Raw genomic sequence first — 22,568 nt, 5'->3', positions numbered from 1 at the left:
CTGTTTTACATTAGGCCATTTTGAGCTCATTTAATAATACTGCCTTTTGGGGGGTTTTTGCCCGTAAACAGTAACAAGTGTTGCCAGATTGGTAGTTATCATTCAATAACTGTTGGATGTATGATTTGAGTAATCTTAGGCAAATGTACCAAACCCGCCCTCGCTTTTTATTAATTAAAATGTATTTATTTGTTCAATTTTGTAATAGTTTTATGACCCAACTAGTCAAAACACTGAGCAACCTACATGATTCCAATCTTGTTAAAATAGAAATGAACCTTTGACTGTGTTGTTATATACATTCCTGGGAGAAATAGAAAAAAGACCAAGTCCAATATATACAAATATAATGCTTTAAAGCATCTTAACAATAAATAATTAGTCAAAAAATTAGTAAGAGGTTTTCTGTGTCACAGTTAGCTTCCCTTGGTGCAGGGTGTTTTAAGGAAAGCATTCTTGCACACACATGAGAAATCACAATAATAACGATTAAATTGCTAAATGTAAAATCTACACATGCTTGGGTTTTCCCACCAAATAACCTACCAGCATGTTTTTTTTAACTGTTTAATTTACTATTGACCTGATAACAAGCTTACAAATAAAACCAGGATTGAGGGAAAGATCTACAGCATTTGTTTTATTTTGGCAATGTTTCTGACCAGTGATCATTTGTTTGTTAAACCATTAAAAGCGCTTTGAGGCTTGGCCTTGTTTTTTCCAGGAGTGTTTAGTATTTAAGATTTTTTACACCATTAAAACGACCTGGCAACCCTGTAGTCCTACACTGCCCTCTTGTGACAGTTAATAAAGGGGAGGTCCAACAATTAGGTCTCATGGTGCAAACTTTCTGCTGTTTTGAAGTTTCCGAGATTACAGAAGAAGAGCTGCTTTGTGTCAGTATGAATGACTTGGCTGTTCCTCAGAAGAGAGATGAAGGCTGGTATCTGTCCCTAATGGCACCTAACATAAAGGGCCCAGAGTATGCATGGCTTGATCCCTCTAGACTTTACTGCAACTCCCAGGTATGACATATACTAATGTTTATCTTAGAGTATATCATGTGCTTGATTGCAAGATTTCCTTATTATAATTTTTTCTCAGCACCTGTTAATTCTTTTCAATCTGTTCCCAAACCAGGCCTTATCAGACTGTGTAAAAGATCTTCTCAAACCATTCCAAAGTGACATAATTGACCTGGTGGTTGGAATAGACGCAATGGGCTTTATCCTCGGTACACACTGCATTTTGTCATGTTGCTCCCAGTCTCCTGTTTAATTTTTTAGCTCATTCAACAAGTTGACAGGGCTGTAAATATAAACTAGGCTACACACCAAGTACACAACTGCATGTATAGGGTCTTGTGTGTAGCCTGTATGCTCCTTTGAATTTAAATGAGTTATTTCTATTTCTGAGTTGCAAGTACAAGCTTCTGCAAAATATTACACCTTCTTCCAAAGTAATATTTTGCAGTAAATTTATTTTTATATAGATAGCTATCAAAATACTATTTCTAGATACAGAAATGGATTTGCATAATACAGGGTGTTTCAGAAGTCTATACATAGGGGGAAATGCAATTTCAGCAAAATTTAATTTTTAAGATCCTATACAGCATATATTATACTTCTACATGTATAGTAGTTGTGTTCCTTTAGCTGTCCTAAGTGTGAAAAAAAAAATGATCTCAAAAATCATATAGCTGCTTTTGGAAAGGGGACAAATACGCAGAGGAAGAAAAAAAAAAGCAGTAATGTGCATTAATTAATTTTTCTGATGAAAATAGGTTTAACTGTTTAGGACAAACTGGGCACCCACGAATAACTGTCACAAAACACATCATATCCCAGTATTTAAAAAAAAAAGTTTGTGTAATGTATGTGTAAGTCTGTTAAAGATAAATAAATACAAATAATAGTACTTGAATACTGTATTTTCAGGTTCCGCAATGGCCATCATTCTAGGAAAAGGCTTTCTGGCATTTCGAAAAGCAGGACATCTGTGTGTAGAAACTCAAACACAGGAATATTGTGACTACTCTGGCAAAGAAAAGCTACTGGAAGTTCGAGTTGATGTGTTAAAACCAGGTATTGAAATCCAGCTCACAAATGATCGTTAAACCAACAGGTTTTAAACAAGTATATTGGTGTTACATCGACATTAAATTAAATTGAATTGAAATTAGTATAAAAAAGTTGCATGTATTATTGGATACATTAGTGGATTAAGTGGACATTTTTTGTCTTTAATTTAAATACATTTATCTATTTTTTTATGTTTGTCATTACTAAATGCTGCTAAGAAGTTTCTCCCTCATTTACCTCATTTTTGCTTAAATAATCTCGTTAATACCTTTCCAAAGCCTTGCAAGGGTTTTTCCCCATTACCTCTCCCTAGATTGGACAGGTGCTTTTGAAGCCAGCCAAATCATTCTTGCTGTGAATTTTGTAGTGAAACACACATTTAAAAGAAAAAAGTTTTTGTTCCTGGCCATACACACTCACAGATGCCCATGACTGGCTAGTGTCACTGTGACACTAAGTAAGGGAGTGTATACCTTCCCTCTTTCCCTCCCATCCAGACTGCATGGTGATTTTTGTTAATGGCTTCCATGTCTCCCAACCATCTAGGGCTGTAGCATCTGTGGATCTCCTGACAAATGGGCAAACAATCTTTAGTTATATGTTTTAAGATTAACACCGTAAAGTAGTTTGTCCACACTCTCCTTGATTAGCTTGACTTTAATTAAAAAATAATTCATAGTTATATAATATGCTACAAGCTGACAATCTGAATAATAGACTGTAACTTTAAGAGGTCGATGTCATAATCGCCAGTTAGTTGGGTCCATGCAGTATTTAGATAATGTTTTCTATGATAGGGATTGAATTTGTGTACCAAGTTGATGATGTTTTCTATGATAGGGATTAGATTTGTGTAAAGATCAGTGTTGCTGCCTCACAGGGTTCAATCTTTAGCTCAGGCAATAATGTGGGTGAACTATGGGTCCACTGGTTTCCTCCAACCACCCCAGGACTTGCCAATAAGTTTAATAATATATGTAAATGTGCATGCATGTGTACAGTGGAATATTGTCTTGGCTGCTGTGCCGAGTGTTTCCCAGGATAAGATTTAGAGATGTTGTGATCATGACCAGGTCACTTACTAGCGATAATGGATCGGTTAATTTTTGTAGATCAATGTATTCTTCTTTGCATTCATCCAAGATGATGTATCTCACAAAAGTGAGTACACCATTTACACTTCAGCAACTATTTCATTATATCTTCTTAAGTGACAATACTATAGAAATCAAACTTGGATATATTTTAAAGTAGTCAATGTGCAGCCTGTAAAGCAGTATAGATTTACTGTCCTCTGAAAATAACTCAGCATACATCCATTATTGTCTAAATAGCTGGCAACATAAGTGAGTACACCCTAAGTGATAACAGTTGTATGTCATTCAACAATGCAAAGCCACAAGTCCTATTTATCATGTTCATGTTTTTGTCTGCTTGTCAGGACCATACAAATTTGTGTATCTTGTATTAGAGTAGTTACAGTTTGGTACAATTCTCTCATTTGGCACCTCATGCCAAATAACTCTCTGAGGATTTGAGAATTAGAATTGTTATTCTCCACAAAGATGCCCAGGGTCCATCAAAGAAGTTGAGTCCTTGTGCTGTGTGCAGGTGCAAAAGCTGCTTTAAAAAGCAGATGCATAAGTGCTGCAGCATTGCCTTAGAGGTTGCAGAAGCAGGAGGTCCTCTTGTCAGTGCTCAGACCGTACGCCTCACATTGCAACAAGTTGTTTTGCATGGCCGCTATCCCAGAAGGAAGCCTCTTTTGAAGCTGGCACACAAGAAGGTTTGCTGAAGACGACCTGTTCAAGAGCATGAATTACTGGAACCATGTCCTGTAGTCTGATGAGACTAAGTTAAACTTGTTTGGCTCAGATGGTGGAACATGTGTGGAGACGCCCTGGTTAAGAGTATCAATAAAATTGTGTCTTGCCTACAGTCCAGCATGGTGGTGGTATCATCGTGGTCTGGGGCTTAACGAGTGCTGGTGGCACTGGGGAGTTTCCAACACTTACTGTTACATCCTTCTGCAGAACTTGATGCCCTTGTTTCAGAAACTGCAGTTTTCCAAAATAATAACAATCTCAAACACAACGCCAAGATGACAACTGCCTTGGTGAGGAAGCTGAAGGTGAAGAAGTGGCCAAGTATGTCTCCATACCTGAACATAATTGAGCACCTATAGGGCATAATCAAGCGGAAGGTGGAGAAGTGCCATGTACAGTGAGGAAAATAAGTATTTGAACACCCTGCTATTTTGCAAGTTCTCCCAGTTAGAAATCATGGAGGGGTCTGAAATTGTCATCGTAGGTGCATGTCCACTGTGAGAGACATAATCTAAAAAAAAAAATAATCCAGAAATCATAATACATGATTTTTAAACTATTTATTTGTATGATACAGCTGCAAATAAGTATTTGAACACCTGTCTATCAGCTAGAATTCTAACCCTCAAAGACCTGTTAGTCTGCCTTTAAAATGTCCACCTCCACTACATTTATTATCCTAAATTAGATGCACCTGTTTGAGGTCGTTAGCTGCATAAAGACACCTGTCCACCCCATACAATCAGTAAGAATCCAACTACTAACATGGCCAAGACCAAAGAGCTGTCCAAAGACACTAGAGACAAAATTGTACACCTCCACAAGGCTGGAAAGGGCTACGGGGAAATTGCCATGCAGCTTGGTGAAAAAAGGTCCGCTGTTGGAGCAATCATTAGAAAAGACAAACATGACTGTCAATCTCCCTCCGACTGGGGCTCCATGCAAGATCTCACCTCGTGGGGTCTCAATGATCCTAAGGAAGGTGAGAAATCAGCCCAGAACTACACGGGAGGAGCTGGTCAATGACCTGAAAAGAGCTGGGACCACCATTTCCAAGGTTACTGTTGGTAATACACTAAGTAGTCATGGTTTGAAAGCATGCATGGCACGGAAGGTTCCACTGCTTAAACCAGCACATGTCCAGGCACGTCTTAAGTTTGCCAATGACCATTTGGATGATCCAGAGGAGTCATGGGAGAAAGTCATGTGGTCAGATGAGACCAAAATAGAACTTTTGGGTCATAATTCCACTAAACGTGTTTGAAGGAAGAAGAATGATGAGTACCATCCCAAGAACACCATCCCTACTGTGAAGCATGGGGGTGGTAGCATCATGCTTTGAGGGTGTTTTTCTGCACATGGGACAGTGCGACTGCACTGTATTAAGGAGAGGATGACCGGGGCCATGTATTGCAAGATTTTGGGGAACAACCTCCTTCCCTCAGTTAGAGCATTGAAGATGGGTTGAGGCTGGGTCTTCCAACATGACAATGACCCGAAGCACACAGCCAGGATAACCAAGGAGTGGCTCTGTATGAAGCATATCAAGGTTCTGGCGTGGCCTAGCCAGTTTCCAGACCTAAACCCAATAGAGAATCTTTGGAGGGAGCTCAAACTCCGTGTTTCTCAGCGACAGGCCAGAAACCTGACTGATCTAGAGAAGATCTGTGTGGAGGAGTGGGGCAAAATCCCTCCTGCAGTGTGTGCAAACGTGGTGAAAAACTACAGGAAACGTTTGACCTCTGTAATTGCAAACAAAAGCTCCTGTACCAAATATTAACATTGACTTTCTCAGGTGTTCAAATACTTATTTGCAGCTGTATCATACAAATAAATAGTTTAAAAAATCATACATTGTGATTTCTGGATTTTTTTTTTTAGATTATGTCTCTCACAGTGGACATGCACCTACGATGACAATTTCAGACCCCTCCATGATTTCTAAATGGGAGAACTTGCAAAATAGCAGGGTGTTTAAATTCTTATTTTCCTCACTGTATCTTACATCCAGCAGCTCCTTGAGGCCACTATAAAGAAGTGGAAGAGGATCCCAACAGCAACCTGTGCAGTGCTGGATAACAGTGGTGTTCACACTAAATATATTACACTTTGCACATAGTTTTGACATGCTCACTTAGGGTGTACTCACTTTCGTTGGCAGTTTTTATGACTAATAGGTGTATGTTGAGCTATTTTTAGAGGACAGTAAATCTGTACTACTATACAAGCTGCACATTGACTACTCTAAAATATACCCAAGGTTAATTTCTATAGTAATGTCCCTTGAGAAGATAATACAGTGGTTGCTGAAAGGTGAGGGGTGTACTCACTCTGTCCATCCAGTATGGTGTTTTAAATTATTGAGTTTCTTTCAGGCCTACGTGTTCTTATAGTGGACCAATGGATTGAGACTGGAGGCACAATGAAGGCTGCCATCAAACTGGTAGAAAGACAAGGAGCATCTGTTGTAGGTGAGCATACATATGTCTTCAAATAAATGAAACAATTGTAGAACTGAAATGTAAATAATAAATGAAAAACATTAATGTGCTGAAATACTTGTACATGTAAGTCTATAGACGATGGCCAGAGAGGTCAAATTCTCAGGACCATCAGATTTTTTTAGGCTGTTCCCTGTTTTGACCATTTTCTGACATCGTCATTATAAATCAATAAAGGTTATTTAAATTGATCACCTTTACCCCATAATGACACAGTTCCATCCACTATTCACAGAACATAAGAGTCACCAGATGGTATAAAAAATATAAATATGCCCTAAATCATATATTATGGGCTTCACCATCCTAGCTTAGCTACACTAGCTTACTAAAACACTTTCGGTTTTCCTATAAATTGCTTGACATTTTACCCTTTGTAGGTGTTGCTGTCATGGCCATTGAGAACAGCGAGGGTGGAAAGTGGATAAAGGAAAACTACAAGTACTCGCATTGCATCCCTAAAAAACTTCAGCCTCAAATAGATAACCATTATCTGGAATCTTTCAAGAACTTCAACAGTTAAACACTTCACAGGGCCACTATAAGGATATTAATTATAGAAGAAAACAGATCTGTGCCTTGATCTGACATATCACATGTATGCTCTGTTTTGGGGTTTTCTAGTATACCTTAACACGAGTGCACCCTCAATAGACTGAAAGAGAAAATAATGGCAAATAAAATGAATTTAAAATAATTCTTCTTACTCAAAAGTTTACTTGCAACAAAATTTTTTCTTCAACTAAGAACATGGAAAATTTTATATTATAGGATCATTGAAATAGTATAATGTAGTAGTGTAATAGTAATAGTAGTGTAATGTAGTGTAATAGTAATAGTAGTGCTCTATAGCTTAAAAAAAATCTTCAACAGTCCAGAGAAAATGTTACAGGACATTTTAATTTTTCTGATTTAAGAACATTGTACACTAAATTGTATTCCTAATTTCCCCTTTGGGATCAATGAAGTATATTAAATATACAATATTTAAACACAAACCTGTAAAATATAATGTTGCACGAAAAAGCAAACTATAGATTGTTTGCACATTACTGTGTAAAACACTTATAAAACTCCTGTTAAAATGTGTAGAAATGTGTATTAATTTTCTTAGTGTAACTACTTTTTTTTATTGCAAATGCATTTCATTTTTAAATACGACTGTCACGTTATTGTGCAATTCAGTATGATGTTAATACACTGTTTAATGTAAACTTAAGAATTTATAAATAAATTGACAGTTTTATTTTCGTCTTTGTACCAAGATTATGCATACAAAATCTCACACAGAAAGGAAGGCAGAACAATTTTTGTGCATAGTTTTGTAAAATGTCTAAAAAGAGGAAAAAATACTTACAAGGAATGTATAATTCACTGTCTGTTAGATAGTTAAATAAAAGTTCATTCTGAGTACACATTAAACAGTGCTTCTTTACTTTTTTCACTTAAGTAATGATTACCTATTAATAAGACATGTTTTCCCTACAGCCAGGTCTCCCACCACAATAACCTTGGAGATTTTAAGAGAGAGAGAGAGAGAGAGAGAGAGAGAGAAAGAGAGAGAGAGAGGATACAGCATTCTGTTAAAACACAAATGTACTCATAATTTAGTAGAATGTAATTAAGTAATTGTGATTGATGTAAATAAATACAATATTTCAGATGATGCTACATAGAAAAACAAACTGGCAATTCAGAAGATAGGAAAGAAAAGGGAAGAAAATGTGTGTAAAGTAAAAGTGAATAATGGGATTATGTATATAATTTACAATTATCATCTGTTACATAGAGGTAAGTCATTGTACAGTGCAATTGCAAATGGTAGGAATGATTTCCTGAAGCGTTCTTTGTCAGAATCAGTCTGTTGGAGAATGAACTCCGCTGCCTCATGTAGTGGGTGAGATGAATTTTCCATGATAGACAGGAGTTTGTTCAGTGACCTGTTGTCCCTCACTGTCTTCAATCTGTCCAGACTCACCCCACAGTGCCAGTTCTCTGCTCCTGGCAGGCTGTCTTCACTTCGGCATTAAATCCATCTTGGTGTAAAGCAGCCCCTTTACTGAAGCACTAGAGAGGATGAAATATAGATACTTGGGATATTATTCAATTCAATTCATTTTTATTGGTATAGCGCTTTTAACAATGAACATTGTCTCAAAGCAGCTTTACACAGAAAATGTGGTAAATAAAAGTGAATATGTTCTTTATAAGTGTAAGTTTGTCCCTGATGAGCAAGCTGGTGGCGACTGTGGCAAGGAAAAACTCCCCGAGATGGCATAAGGAAGAAACCTTGAGAGGAACCAGACTCAAGATGGAACCCATCCTCATCTGGGTATTATATAATATTATATGAGAGCATTTACAGCAATAACAATTACACTAAAATAACACAATCACTACCAGGGTGTTTTACAGAGCCACACTTTACAGAGCTTCCATTAAATGCAAACGGAAACTTCTTAAAAGTTTACCAAACCATAACAGCTTAAAACTGTGCACAGATGATGCAACTTCTTTACTTTGTTGGCACGGCTGAAGTACCTCTGTAAAAAAATGGCCTGCTTTTCCAGAAATAAGTAATTCTCTGCTATTATTATAAGCTATTTAGATTTCTTGAGATTTTCTTTGTGGATTTGGATATGCACTGAAACCTTACAAACTAAAATAAACCACCACTAAAGATCAGTTCTCTGTTTATTTTTATATTTAGTGTTTGTGCGGCATGTTGTTTTCGCCGAACTTACGTGTGAGGAGAGCTTGGTGAAAGGGTGCATAGCTCCACATGTACACAGGTCGATGTCTTAAGGCACACTGATTTACCTTCAGCTTCCTCAGCAAGGCAGCTGTCATCTTGGGGTCGTTATTTTGTTGGAAAAAAAACTGGCAAAGTTTAAATTTTCTTTAAGAAAAAGAAAGACATTTAAAAATGCAATGTTATTTTATGCAATATAAATATTGTTGTGTGGATGTTTAAAGACTGATAGAAATATATAATGCTTTATTTGCTAAGTGCTTCAAAAAACTTCTCTTACACACTTGTTTCTCTGTTAACAGGGCAAGCACTGGTGGCCTACCTGACCATGATGAAGGACAGGGCAGAAGTATATTATAACCTCAAAGAGGCTCTGCTGGGAAAGTTTGATATTTCCCCAGAGACCTACCGCCAGCTGTTCCGTGCAACCACTACCCTAATCAGAGAGTTTCCAACAGAAACATATAAACATTGATGAGCACGAAGAGCGCCTTTAAAAGTGAACGATAGGCTGAGAGATGAGGATCTCCTCCTAGAATCCTTACAACATTTTATTCTCATTCAGGGATAGGCATTAAGCTGGTTTAAATCCTACCTGTCCGATCGTTACCATTTTGTAGATTTAAATGGAGAGCTATCCAGGTTAATGCTAGTAAATTATGGCATGCCTCAAGGTTCAGTTCCAGGACCCCTGCTTCTCACAATATACATGCTTCCCTTAGGAAATATTATTAGTAGAAGGCATGGGATTAGCTTCCACTGTTATGCTGATGATACCCAGCTATATATTTCATCAAAACCAGACAATACGGCTCAATTAGCTCGGATAACTGAGTGTATTAATGGATTAAAAAACTGGATGACCCATAACTTTCTACTATTAAATTCTGATAAGACGGAGATGTTTGCTAATCGGCCCAAAAACCAGTACACAGAAGCTCCAGCATTTCAACCTGCATTTAGACGGATGTTCTGTAACTACTAGTTCAACAGTAAAAGACCTGGGAGTTATTTTAGAGCAACTTGTCTTTCAAAAATCATATCAATCAAGTTACAAAAACAAACTTCTTTCACCGTAGAAATATTTCTAAGCTAAAAAACATGTTATCTATATCTGATGCAGAGAAGCTCGTCCATGCGTTCATGACCTCCAGAAAAGACTATTGTAATGCATTACTAGGTGGATGTCCTGCATCATTAATAAACAAGCTTCAGTTAGTTCAGAATGCGGCAGCCAGAGTTCTCACAAGGTCAAGGAAATATGATCATATAACCACAATCTTATCATCTCTACACTGGCTACCTGTTAAGTTTCGAATCGACTACTAACTACTGCTTCTTACTTATAAAACACTAAATGGTTTCGCTCCCATGTATCTATCCAGTCTTTTAACACGCTACAATCTGTCACACTCCCCGAAATTTTCTAAACTCTGGACTTCTAGTAGTTCCTAGAATAGCAAGGCCCACTAAAGGCAGTAGATCATTCTCACATTTAGCTCCGAAACTCTGGAATAGTCTTCCTGACAGTGTTTGTGGCTCAGACACACTCTCCCAGTTTAAGTGCAGATTAAAAACTTATTTTTTTAGCAAAGCCTACTCTTAACATACGTCACATATCATAAACCTGTGTTTCGGAACATCTGATCACATGCACATTATCAACTTGTGCTGTTAATATCATGAACAGCAGCTACGCTAATTTCTCTCCACTGCTTCTCTTTCTCTACCCATCCCGAGGAATCCTGAGGTTTGGCCAGCTCCAGTCACGTCCCACCTTATGAAGATTATGGACCCTTAAAGAAATTGATGCGCAACTCGCAAATTTCCCGTACCACCCAGAGACGTACCAGTGCCAGCTGAATCCCACTTCATGTGTGGAGTTTTGACATTGGACCTCCTTGAGTGTTTAAAGGCATGGAGAAGCTGGTGTTGGATTAGTGATGATCACAATGTTGAGCTATTTTATGAGTTGCTCAGTAGCTCCTTGTTTTTTATAACCACAAATAACTGTATAAGACTGTAGAAAGAACATTACTTATAATCCTCATGTTAGTTCTCACACTCCAGTGTTCTGTATTGTTGAAAGATTTATGATCACACTCTTGATGTCACCCAAATGAGGATGGGTTCCCCTTTTGAGTCTGGTTCCTCTCAAGGTTTCTTCCTTATGACATCTAAGGGAGTTTTTCCTTGCCACATTTGCCACGGTTTGCTTATCAGGGATAAATGCACACCATTCACCTTCACTGTTGATTTCTGTAAAGCTGCTTTGAGACAATGTCTGTTGTGAAAAGCACTATAAAAATAAACTTGACTTCATTTCACTTGATCTGACCTAAAGATCTTCCTTGACAAGTTTGGTGGGACTTCGGTGAACTACATAGGGCACATTGTGTCACACAATAGAATATCCACTGAACCTTCTAAAATCGACGCTGTTGTATCCTGGCCATAGCCCCAGACTGTGACAGAGCTCAGATTTTTTCTAGCGTACTGTGGGTATTATAGGCGTTTTGTGAAGGATTTCTTGAAGTTGTGTCAAATTGTCGAATTGTTGAATTGTTCCTCTGCAGGTACTGCAAAGAATATAAACAAAAATCCACCTGCCAAGGGGTGTAAGGGCTCTTTGTGAGACTTTGTCTGCAAATGGGGAATGTCTCTTACCCATGTGTGATACAACAGGCCGGGGCACACACGTATGTCGGCTGTTCCTAAAGCGTACTCTCATGCTACTGAAGTAGCTGCAAATCACTTACCTGTGCTTAGTCGAAGTGAACTTCAAAAGGCCCAGAGGAATAATGGAGTGTGGAAGGCTATTTGTGATAAGAAACCTTAGGGTAACATCCAGAAGAAACACATGAAGTGTGATGTAGATGTAAGATATGCGAACGCTGCATCAAGAGGACGACTTTGTCCCAAAGAGCTGCTCCATTGTCTCACATGCACAGTTTAGGACCTATGGACCTGGTATGTATTGATTTTCTTTCCATCGAAGCCGATTCTCAGAATGTGTGTAATGTATTGATGGTCACTGACCATTACACACGTTACGCGCAAGCTTTTCCCCCGAGAAACTAAAAAGCTTCTACAGTGGCAAAGACTTTGTGGGAAAAGTATTTAATAAATTACGGCCTTCTTACTTAAATGCACTCAGACCAAGGCAGGGATTTTGAGAGCCAGTTGGTGTCTGACATGCTGACTATGCTAGGTGTAAAGAAATCTAGAACCTCACCTTATTATCCACAAGGTGATTTCAGCCTGAACGATTTAACAGGACCTTGTTGAACATGCTGGGTACCCTTAAGCCTAGTCAGAAAATAAAATGGAGTCGGCATAAGCACATCTGGTACATGCGTATAACTGTACTTCGAACAAAGCTACTGGTTTCTCTCTTAATTTTTTGATGTTAAGCAGAGAGGCTAGATTACTTGTTGATATTTGTTTTGGTGTCTCTGCTGATAATACATCACCTGTATTGTACTTGAAATATGTGTCCAAGATGAAGCAGGAATTACAGACAGCTTATCAGCTAGCTCAGGCTGAGAAGCTAAATCAGATTAATAAAGCAAGGTATGATCAGAAAATTCGCTACCATAGTTTGAATGTGGGTTAACGGCATACTGTGAGACTGTAATTCTTCAGATTCAGAGTGTGAGTTTGGGTTTCATGCTGATGATGTTGCAAACATTTCTTCTCAAGTGAATGAGAAGATACAGAACAAAACCCCTGTAGAAGCTGTAGAATGTTCAGAGTCTGGTGATGCTCGCAGTGTTTCAGAAATACCAGTAATTCCATGTCAGAGTGAAGTTTCTGATGTTCAGCTAGAAGCTGAAGATAGAAATACTGAGGTAGATGTTACTCTGTATGTGCCGACAGCTAGAGGCATTTACATTAGCAAAAAGTGACTGCATTGATGAAGTTCATCGTGGACTCATGGTGCTGAGTTTGTTCTTGACTGGACACATCTGGTTTCATCGTTGGACTTTGATCGATGAGTTTACGACGTGTGCCAGAGATTGATCGAGACTGAGAGCTGTGCGTGTTTTCAACGTTGGCTTGTTATCATCAGATGGCTGTAAGTTAATACAGTTTGTGAATTCTGTGAATGTGCACCAACGAACTGGGCCTCAACGAGTTACATTGCAAACATTTTCATACAGGACTGACAGAGACATTATAAAGTGTGGATCATGGGTTTCTTTCTAAAAATTTGTGTCAGGCTTTTGATATTTCCTTGTCTAAACTATGGCAAGGTTGTGAATTCTCAGCTCATGTGTTGAAATATAAATAAGATCTGTTTCACATAACTCAGTTTTATAGTGATTGTTAAGTGATATATTTGTATAAGGGAAAAAGAAAGTAATTTACAACTGTTTGAAATTGAAAACACCGGGCAAATTTACCATTTAACTGCCGGGAACCTTGGTTTCTTGCTTTAGACAGCATTTAAGTAAACCCCTAAGAAGTGGGTTATATATCGATCGCAGTTCCAAGAGCCAGTGGATCACCTGTGAAAAAAATGGAATGTCAGAGAAGACAACAAGAGCGGAAATAGGCATCATCCAGTATGTTTTGGAAATGAGAGACTGCATAGAGAGAAACAGAAAGATGGCCCAGAAGAACCTCCAGCAGGCACAAAAAAGTCTAAAAGACCTGGTGCAGTCAATAGCCCAGTCCTGAGAACTTAAACCAAGACAGAAGGTACTCTTGCTGCTCCTGGCATCCACTAAAATCTTCTCATGTCCCTTCTTCTCGTAACCCTTTATCTCTGCAAGAGCCACTTGAGAAAAGCATCCAGACCATATACAGCATTTCGGATCTGGCTGTGACTGTTCCAGTTCATGGTCCTACCGTTTGGCCTACATAGGGTGCTTGCAGTCATTCAAAGGCTAATGGACCAAGTCTTTAGAGGCTGTGAAGAATAGCAGCATATTTAAATGATTTGGTAATCCATAGTGTAACCTGGGAAAACCATCTGAATCATCTAGAGCAGACCCTGAGAAGGATGAAAGAGGCTGGCCTTATCCTGAATGTGCCAAGTGTGAATAGGCAAAGTCCATTTTGAACTACTTTGAATAACAATTGAAAATTATGCTGCAATTGAAAAAGGTGAAAGCCATAATACACATCCCAAAACCAAAAACAAAGATGGTCAGATCTTTCCTGGGACTAGTGAGATGGTACCATCAATTCATTCCAAGCTTTGCCAGCACTGCAGTTCCGCTGGCCAACCTACTAAGCAAAACCACAAGCAACCTGATACAGTGGACCAAGGAATGTGAAGTGGCTGTCAAACATTAATGGAGAAGATGTATTCTAGCCCTATTTCAAAGAGTCCAGATTTTAGGAGTAGATTCATTGTCCAAGTGGATGCTTTTGCAGTAGAAATTGGCCAAGGAGATGCTGTCCTGGCCCAAGGAGATGCTGGTGCAGAGAGACAATCTCATTCCTGAGCAGAAAACTGCTCCCAAGTGAAACCCAGTACTCCACAGAGGTACTGTTCCCTGCAGCCATCAAACTTTGTGGTAAAGCACAACCAGAATCTAAAAGCCGTCTACCTGGTCAGTTCCCTGCCTGGAAAAGGGGGAGGTGATGTGACAGAATGACTTGTCCCTGTTTGCAATCGAGGCACTGGCATACACACACACACATACACAGCCAATCTTACCTTTTTCCCTCTGTTTGCCGCTGTGGTAATGTGGGTGCACATACATGCCATTAGCACGCAGGATTTTAGTCTTGCATACACTTTACTCACATTACTCAGAACAAAACACACATTTACACAAACAGGTTGCGTCTATTTTAAAGTTTTATTTATTTATTTTTTGTTATATGCGGCAGGATGCTAGTTAGCTTGCTGGTGGTAGAATTAGCGTATTATTGTGGTCAGGCGAAAAAGGTGCCAGTGTTGCACAGCCCCTGTGCAGAGCAACCAGAATCCAACGACTCCACTGTTTTCCTGTAGGGGGAAAATGGAAAATGTGTTATTCAAATTATGATCATGGTGGTCACATGACCCTGAGCAAGATGGCATCTTAAGAGTTTTGCTCCGCTTTAGAACTCTGTATTTTTTTTATTTAGCCCTATTTTCTGTATAATTTGTGCTATTTCAATAGTGTGAAGGGAGATGAAAAGTGGTGGGGATAAGGATTTTCCTATTTTTTCGTCAACAAGATTACAGAAAAGTAAAAAGAAAAAGAAAAACCAAGTGATGTTGAAGGGGAAGAGGCTAGTGCTAGCCTACAATCGGACACTTAGCTTATTTTGAGTGATATTAGGGCTGTGGGTACCTGGCTGGACAGTATTGAGGGACAGTTAGGAAAATCTTGCTTTCTCTGTTGCAGTCCTCGAGAATGAATTCGCTGCTCTCACTGTACAAATTCGAGTACGAGTCACTTAATTAACACTGAATGCACCGCCAGGAAGTGTTATTGTGCGGTTCCTCCCCTTCCCAGTAAGAGAGGCGGTTTTGAGAGCTGCCAGGAAAACACCGGTAAACCATAGTGGTGCCACGTTATGCTTTTTCCCAGACTTATTGCCGTTTGGAGGCATATGTAAAAGAATGGTGGATCGAGGGGTATACCATGGCTTTGCTCATCCAGCTAGACTCTGCTGTTTACACAATGGAAAGATAATTTTATTTGACACTGTGGAGGCAGCTACTACGTTTCTGAACGCAGCCGAGTGATCTCTTGCTTTTCCGTAGACAATAAGATTATTCCCATTTCTTTAATCACTTCGAGGGCATTTCATGTTTCTCCTTACTAACCTTGAACAGCTATATGGCTTTTTCAAGGTGTTGCAGGACCACTCGGTGGAATTTTGTTTGTTGGGACGAACTTTGGTTCTCTTTTTAGGACTGTTATGCCGGATCTGCACTACCACTCTGCAGGACCACTCGGTGGAATTTTGTTTGTTGGGACGAACTTTGGTTCTCTATTTAGGACTGTTATGCCGGATCTGCACTAAAGTTTTAAATTTTTTTGTTTAAAAAAGCCATTTAATTACATGTCCACAATTGATATTCTTCTCTTTCTTTATTGGTTGTATTTAATTAATATTTTCTTCTTTTAAAGGTTATCAGGGTGGACTTTATTTGTTTATTTCTAGGAGTTGTTAGGGGGTTCTTTCGGTCTGTTGTGTTTCTGGGTGGTGAATGGAGGTGTTGGTGGATGGTGTGTGTGACGAGTTGATATGTGAGCCCCATCATTTGGGGATAGGGCGGAGGGGGGGAGGGTTGGTGGGGGTTATTGTTTATGTTTATTAGAGCCGGGGTATGTTGTATTAATCTTACTTCTGTCAGTCCACAACATTCGAATACTTTAAACAGCACTGATATGCCTGATCTGACTAGGGTGGTCACATGAAACATGAAGGGCATGGGTAATGTAGTCAAAAGAAAGAAAGTTCTAACATTCTTGAAGAAGGAAAGGGTAACTATTGCACTCCTACAGGAGACACATTTGTCTCCTGTAAGATCATCTGCCCGTTCTACACGAACTCTGCAAAATATGTGTCATGCTTCAGGCTTAGTGGACATATGGAGAGCGCTACACCCAGGGGTCAAGGATTTTACATTTGATTCTTCTCCCCATAATTCTTATTCCAGATTAGACTATCTATTCTTGCCTTCCAGATTTGTTAATTGTGTAAGATCCTGTGAAATTGGTCCAGTGGTTCTTTCAGACCATCGCCCAGTGTATTTAGATTTAACAGGATTTTCAACCCCAAAATCTTCCTTCCTGGAAATGTAACAGTTCTCTCCTTAATGACGCTTTCTGACAGTTTCTTAAAGAAAAAATATCCCAGTACTGGCAGAATAATGAATTCTGTCCAGTGAACAGCACCACCAAATGGGATGCAACTAAGGCCACCTTGAGGGGCCACATTATCTCTTTTAACACGTGGCGTAAAAAAACAAAAGGCAGAGAGTCAAGTCAAGTCAGGTTTATTTCTATATTGCTTTTCACAACAGACATTGTCTCAAAGCAGCTTTACAGAAATCAATAGTCAAGGTGAATGGTGTGCATTTATCCCTGATGAACAAGCCGTGGTGACTGTGGCAAGGGAAAACTCCCTTAGATGTCATTAAGAAGAAACCTTAAGAGAACCCAGACTCATAAGGGGAACCCATCCTCATTTGGGTGACATCAAGAGTTTGATCATAAATCTTTAAACAATACAGAACACTGGAGAGTGAGAACTAACATTAGCTCTGGAATGTAAGATTATAAGTAATTTTCTTTCTACAGTCTTATACAGTCATTGTGGTTATAAAACTAGGAGCTACTGAGCAACTCATAAAATAGCTCAACATTTTCGATCATCACAAATCCAACACCAGCTTCTACATGCCAGAGCCTTTAAATACTCCAGGAGGTCCAATGTCAAAACTCCACACATGTAGTGGGATCCAATTGGCACTGGTACGTCTCTGGGTGGTATGTGAAGTTTGCGAGTTCCGCATCTATTTATTTAAAGGTCCATAATCTTCATGAGGTGGGACGTGACTGGAGCTGGCCAAACCTCAGGATGCCTCGGGATGGGTAGAGAAAGAGAAGAAGTGGAGAGAAATTAGCGTAGCTGCTGTTCATGATATTAACAGCACAAGTTGATAGTGTACATGTGATCAGATGTTCTGGAGCACAAGTTTATGATATGTGACGTATGTTAAGTGTAGGCTTTGCTAAAAAGATAAGTTTTTAATCTGCACTTAAACTGGGTGAGTGTGTCTGAGCCACAAACACTGTCAGGATACTATTCCAAAGTATAGGAGCTAAATGTGAGAATGATCTACCGCCTTTAGTGGACTTTGCTATTCTAGGAACTACTAGAAATCCAGAGTTTTGAGATCTCAAGGAGCGTGACGGATTGTAGCGTGTTAAAAGACTGGAGAGATACATGGGAGCTAAACCATTTAGTGTTTCATAAGTAAGAAGCAGTAGTTTGTAGTTAATTCAAAACTTAACAGGTAGCCAGTGTAGGGACGATAAGATTGGGGTTATTATTTCCTTAAGAACTCTGGCTGCCACATTCTAAACTAACAAAAGCTTGTTTATTAATAATACAGGACATCTACCTAGTAATGCATTACAATATTCTATTCTGGAGGCTATGAACGCATGGATGAGCTTCTCTGCATCAGATATAGATAACATGTTTCTTAGCTTAGAAATATTTCTAAGGTGAAAGAAGCCTGTTTTTGTTACTTGGTTGATATGATTGATAAGACAAGTTGCTGTCTAAAATAACTTCCAGGTCTTTTACCATTGAACTAGTAGTTACTAGAAGTAGAGAACAGGAAAACATTAGAGGAAGAGGTTAAAACTTTGGAATTGATTCATAAACTTTCACCCCTGCAAAACAAGTGGAATCTTCTATTTGCTGCCAGATCTAAACTAAACTTAAACTATTCAAAACATGTAAATAGTTAGTGATGTTCAGCAGGCAAAGGTTTTATCAGTATGGGATTAAAAGTGCTAGACATCTCTTGGCATATCGACTCATATATGAACAGGCTGAAAGGTTCATTAGGGCCATTGAAACCGCTGAGGGAGTATTTTCACATGATCCATCTGAAATAAACTCTAGTTTTAAAGATTTTTATGAGAATCTGTACACTTCCTCTTGCGCACCCCAAGACCCTGCCACTTTTATTGGATAAGATACCCCTACCCTCAATCTCGGACGAGGACCAGGCCTTTCTCAATACCCCTCTGACAAAAGGTGAAATCTTTGCCGCTCTTCATTCTATGCCTAGTGGGAGGGCACCAGGGTTGGATGGCTTCCATCCGGAATTTTACACAAACATTTGGCATGTGCTGTCCACTATTTTCATGCCAGTAGTTGATAACCTTTTGGAAGACAGTCTTACTCCAGATTCCTGGAGGACTGCTTCTATTAGCTTGATCCTCAAAAAAGGAAAGAACCCATTAGACTGATATCCTCATATCACCCAATCATTTTACTTAATGTAGACTTCAAAATTGTGGCTAAAGCCTTAGCTCGTCACCTGAAGAAGATTCTACCTAAGATCATTAAACCAGACAAAACTGGATTTATTAAATCCTGTTATGGTTCAGACAACGTTCGTCGTCTGTTGAACATAATACAGCATCTGACTGTAGATGGTGACCTGGCTGCTATAATATCTCTGGATGCAGAGAAAGCATTCAACAGGGTTGAGTGGAGGTTTTTATTTCAAGTGTTGGACAAATTCAATTTGGGCTCTAACTTCATCAAACTAGTGAGACTTCTTTACTCTAGCCCGTCAGCTGTGGTCAATACTAACGGTTTACTATCAAGTAGTCTTTTGATCCAAAAAGGCTGCCATCAGGGCTGTCCCCTGTCGCCACTCGTTTGCCTTATATATTAAACCTTTGGCAGAAAGTATTAAATTAAACACTCTTTTGGCTTGGGACGATGTCAGAAAGTATCTCAATGTCCCCAAGAATTTGTCCATGCAATCCCCAATTGCTTTAAACCCTGACTTTCCTGACTCGTTAGCCGGTATTGGCCTTCTGGCCCGGCAGTAAAGAGTATATCTAATTTGGCTGGTTTATTTACAGGAAAGGTCTTTAAATCTTTTGAGAAGCTTAGGATAGATAACCAAATTCCCAAAACAAATTATTTTAAATTTCTCCAATTACGTCATTTTACTCAGTCCGAAATGAGACGGAGGAAAATTCGCTGGGAACTTTCTGATGTTGAGAATAGTCTTCTTCTTCCAGGGGCACTAAAGGGTCAGATTTCTTATCTGTATTCTCTGTTATCAGAAACCTCTTCCCCTTTAAATCCTTTGAGAAAGGTTTGGGAAAGGGATATGGGCCAGTCATTTACTGATGACGAATGGCTCTCTATACGTGAGGAGGTTTTTCATAAATCAATCTCAAGCTCTGTGCATGAGCAAAACTTCTAATTTATATACAGGATATATCTTACCCCAGTACGCCTCCACAAAATGTACCCAAATGTATCTCAGATGTGTTTTAAATGTAAATCTTAAATAGGAACGTTGATGCATTTATTTTAGGACTGTAAAAACATTAAACCTTTTTGGCATGAGGTACATAATATGGTTCAGAAAATGCTGGCTAGAAATTTTTATTTTGTCTCCAACTATTTATTTACTAAACTGCAAAACATTATTGGAGTTCTCTACTGACTCGCAGTCTTTGCCAAATAAGTACAGTAATGATATTTGATAAAGATATGCATACTTATTCTATGGTCATCACCACAGGTACCAACTTTAAAGATGTGTTTAGCACAAATGGCTAATCTTTTCCCTTTAGAAAAACTTACGTATGACTTGCAGAATAAATCCTCCACTTTGTGAGATTTATTTGGACAGGCAAGACCCTAGCCCTGATTTATGTTCTTTTTTGTGTTTTGTTTGGTTAATTCATTTGTACTCGTTTCCCTCATGTTTTAATTTGCCCTTTGCCTTTCCATGGTCACTTTCTCATATTAACAATATATTGTTGTTATTAATATGTTTGAGTGATGCTGTGTGTGTTGACTGATCGGCTCTCTTGTTGTTTTGTTTTAGTGAGAAATTAATAAAAATATAATAATAAAAAAAAAATTATGATTATACATTATGTATAGTTAGATTTGTTCTATTCTTATTACTGACGTTATTAATTCTATAAAATGAACGTGATATATTTATATAGAAGTATATAAATATTTATGAATTATATTTACTTGCTGATGAGCCAAGGGGAGGGGCATAGTCTTTAAAAAAGCCCCAAACCAGCTGTCAGGACTGTGCATTTGTAGTGCTGTGAGCAGTTTAGTCAGAATTGTAGTTTGTGTGTATGAGTGCATTTAAATGCGTGTGTATTTGCTTTTGTTGTTTTGTGCAGTTTTTCTTTTATACCATTTTAAACGCACTCAAGAATACTGTCTTTTGGTTTTTTTTGCCCGTGTAACAGAAAGAAAAGGGATTTATTTTGAATAGTGCCAAAATACTTTAGCTGTGAATTTTTTTTTTTATAAATATACATATTGTTTGTGTAATTTATTTGTTTACATATTATACCTGAGAAGAGGGGAAATAGTGACACCTATAGGTGATGCGAGAAAAGAATAAAGTGTAAGTTGCATCAGCCATTCTCTCGTCAGTTCCAGCTGAACTGTTGAGGTGAAATAGGCCATAAGGTGAACTAGGAAAAAGTGGCTAGAAAGTGATTTTCGTTCCCACGTCTGGGCACTACTTTTTAAATGCATTTTTGCATAGACAACACCCTTTGGGACTTTATGTTAAAAGTTCTCCACAAAAAATGCTGCAGTTTTTTTGTCACGATCCATAAATGTGTATAATTGTAACTTGGAATTAAAATTGATTTTTATTTGGATTTCATGTAATAGACATGCACAAAATAGTCCAAATTGGTGAAGTGAAATGAAAAAAATAACGTTTCAAAAAATAAAAAAAAATAAATAACGGAAAAGTGGTGCATGCATATGTATTCACCCCCTTTGCTATTAAGCCTCTAAATAAGATCTGGTGCAACCAATTAGCTTCAGAAGTCACGTAATTACTTAAATAAAGTCCACCTGTGTGCAATCTAAGTGTCACATGATCTCGGTGTAATATTTATATATATATATATATATATATATATATATATATATATATATATATATATATATATATATATATATATACACACATACACATATACATATATATATATATATATATATATATATATATATATACATATATATATATATATATATACATACACACCTGTTCTGAAAGGCCCCAGAGTCTGCAACACCACTAAGCAAGGGGCACCACCAAGCAAGCGGCACCATGAAGACAAAGGAGCTCGCCAAACAGGTCAGGGACAAAGTTGTGGAGAAGTACAGATCAGGGTTGGGTTATAAAAAAAAATATCCAAAACTTTGAACATCCCACGGAGCACCATTAAAGCCATTATTAAAAAATGGAAAGAATATGGCACCACAACAAACCTGGCAAGAGAGGGCCGCCCACCAAAACTCACGGACCAGGCAAGGAGGGCATTAATCAGAGAGGCAACAAAGAGACCAAAGATAACCCTGAAGGAGCTGCAAAGCTCCACAGCAGAGATTGGAGTATCTGTCCATAGGACCACTTTACGCCGTACACTCCACAGAGCTGGGCTTTACGGAAGAGTGGCCAGAAAAAGCCATTGCTTAAAGAAAAAAATAAGCAAACACGTTTGGTGTTTGCCAAAAGGCATGTGGGAGACTCCCCAAACATATGGAAGAAGGTACTCTGGTCAGATGAGACTAAAATTGAGCTTTTTTGGCCATCAAGGAAAACGCTATGTTGTGTAAATCAAATGATACAAACCCCCAAAAAATCCATTTTAATTCCAGGTTGTAAGACAACAAATAGGAA

General features: G+C 38.4%; 1 protein-coding gene across 1 annotated transcript; it reads left to right on the top strand.

Annotated features, from left to right (window-relative positions):
• The first annotated feature begins 816 nt into the window (after nucleotides 1-816).
• Nucleotides 817-8,096, top strand: LOC310730143 (adenine phosphoribosyltransferase-like). Its single transcript, XM_083548960.1, has 5 exons — nucleotides 817-1,025; nucleotides 1,141-1,234; nucleotides 1,941-2,087; nucleotides 6,286-6,381; nucleotides 6,792-8,096. Exons 1-5 carry the CDS (start codon nucleotides 837-839, stop codon nucleotides 6,932-6,934), a joined length of 669 nt encoding a protein of 222 aa, XP_083405086.1. The 5' UTR covers nucleotides 817-836; the 3' UTR covers nucleotides 6,935-8,096.
• The last annotated feature ends 14,472 nt before the right edge of the window (nucleotides 8,097-22,568 follow it).

The sequence above is a fragment of the Silurus aristotelis genome (assembly GCF_946808225.1).
Source record: "Silurus aristotelis genome assembly, chromosome: 8".
In the NCBI taxonomy this organism is placed as follows: Eukaryota; Metazoa; Chordata; class Actinopteri; order Siluriformes; family Siluridae; genus Silurus; species Silurus aristotelis.
Note: the sequence above shows the minus strand (reverse complement) of the source record. Positions and strands in the feature narration are given on the sequence as shown.

Excerpts from the sequence above, each read along its gene's own strand:
- LOC310730143 (XM_083548960.1), top strand. The coding sequence starts at position 837 with ATGGTGCAAACTTTCTGCTGTTTTGAAGTTTCCGAGATTACAGAAGAA. Across the intron at positions 1,026-1,140 it reads GACTTTACTGCAACTCCCAG|GCCTTATCAGACTGTGTAAA; the intron begins GTATGACATATA and ends TTCCCAAACCAG. Across the intron at positions 6,382-6,791 it reads ACAAGGAGCATCTGTTGTAG|GTGTTGCTGTCATGGCCATT; the intron begins GTGAGCATACAT and ends TACCCTTTGTAG.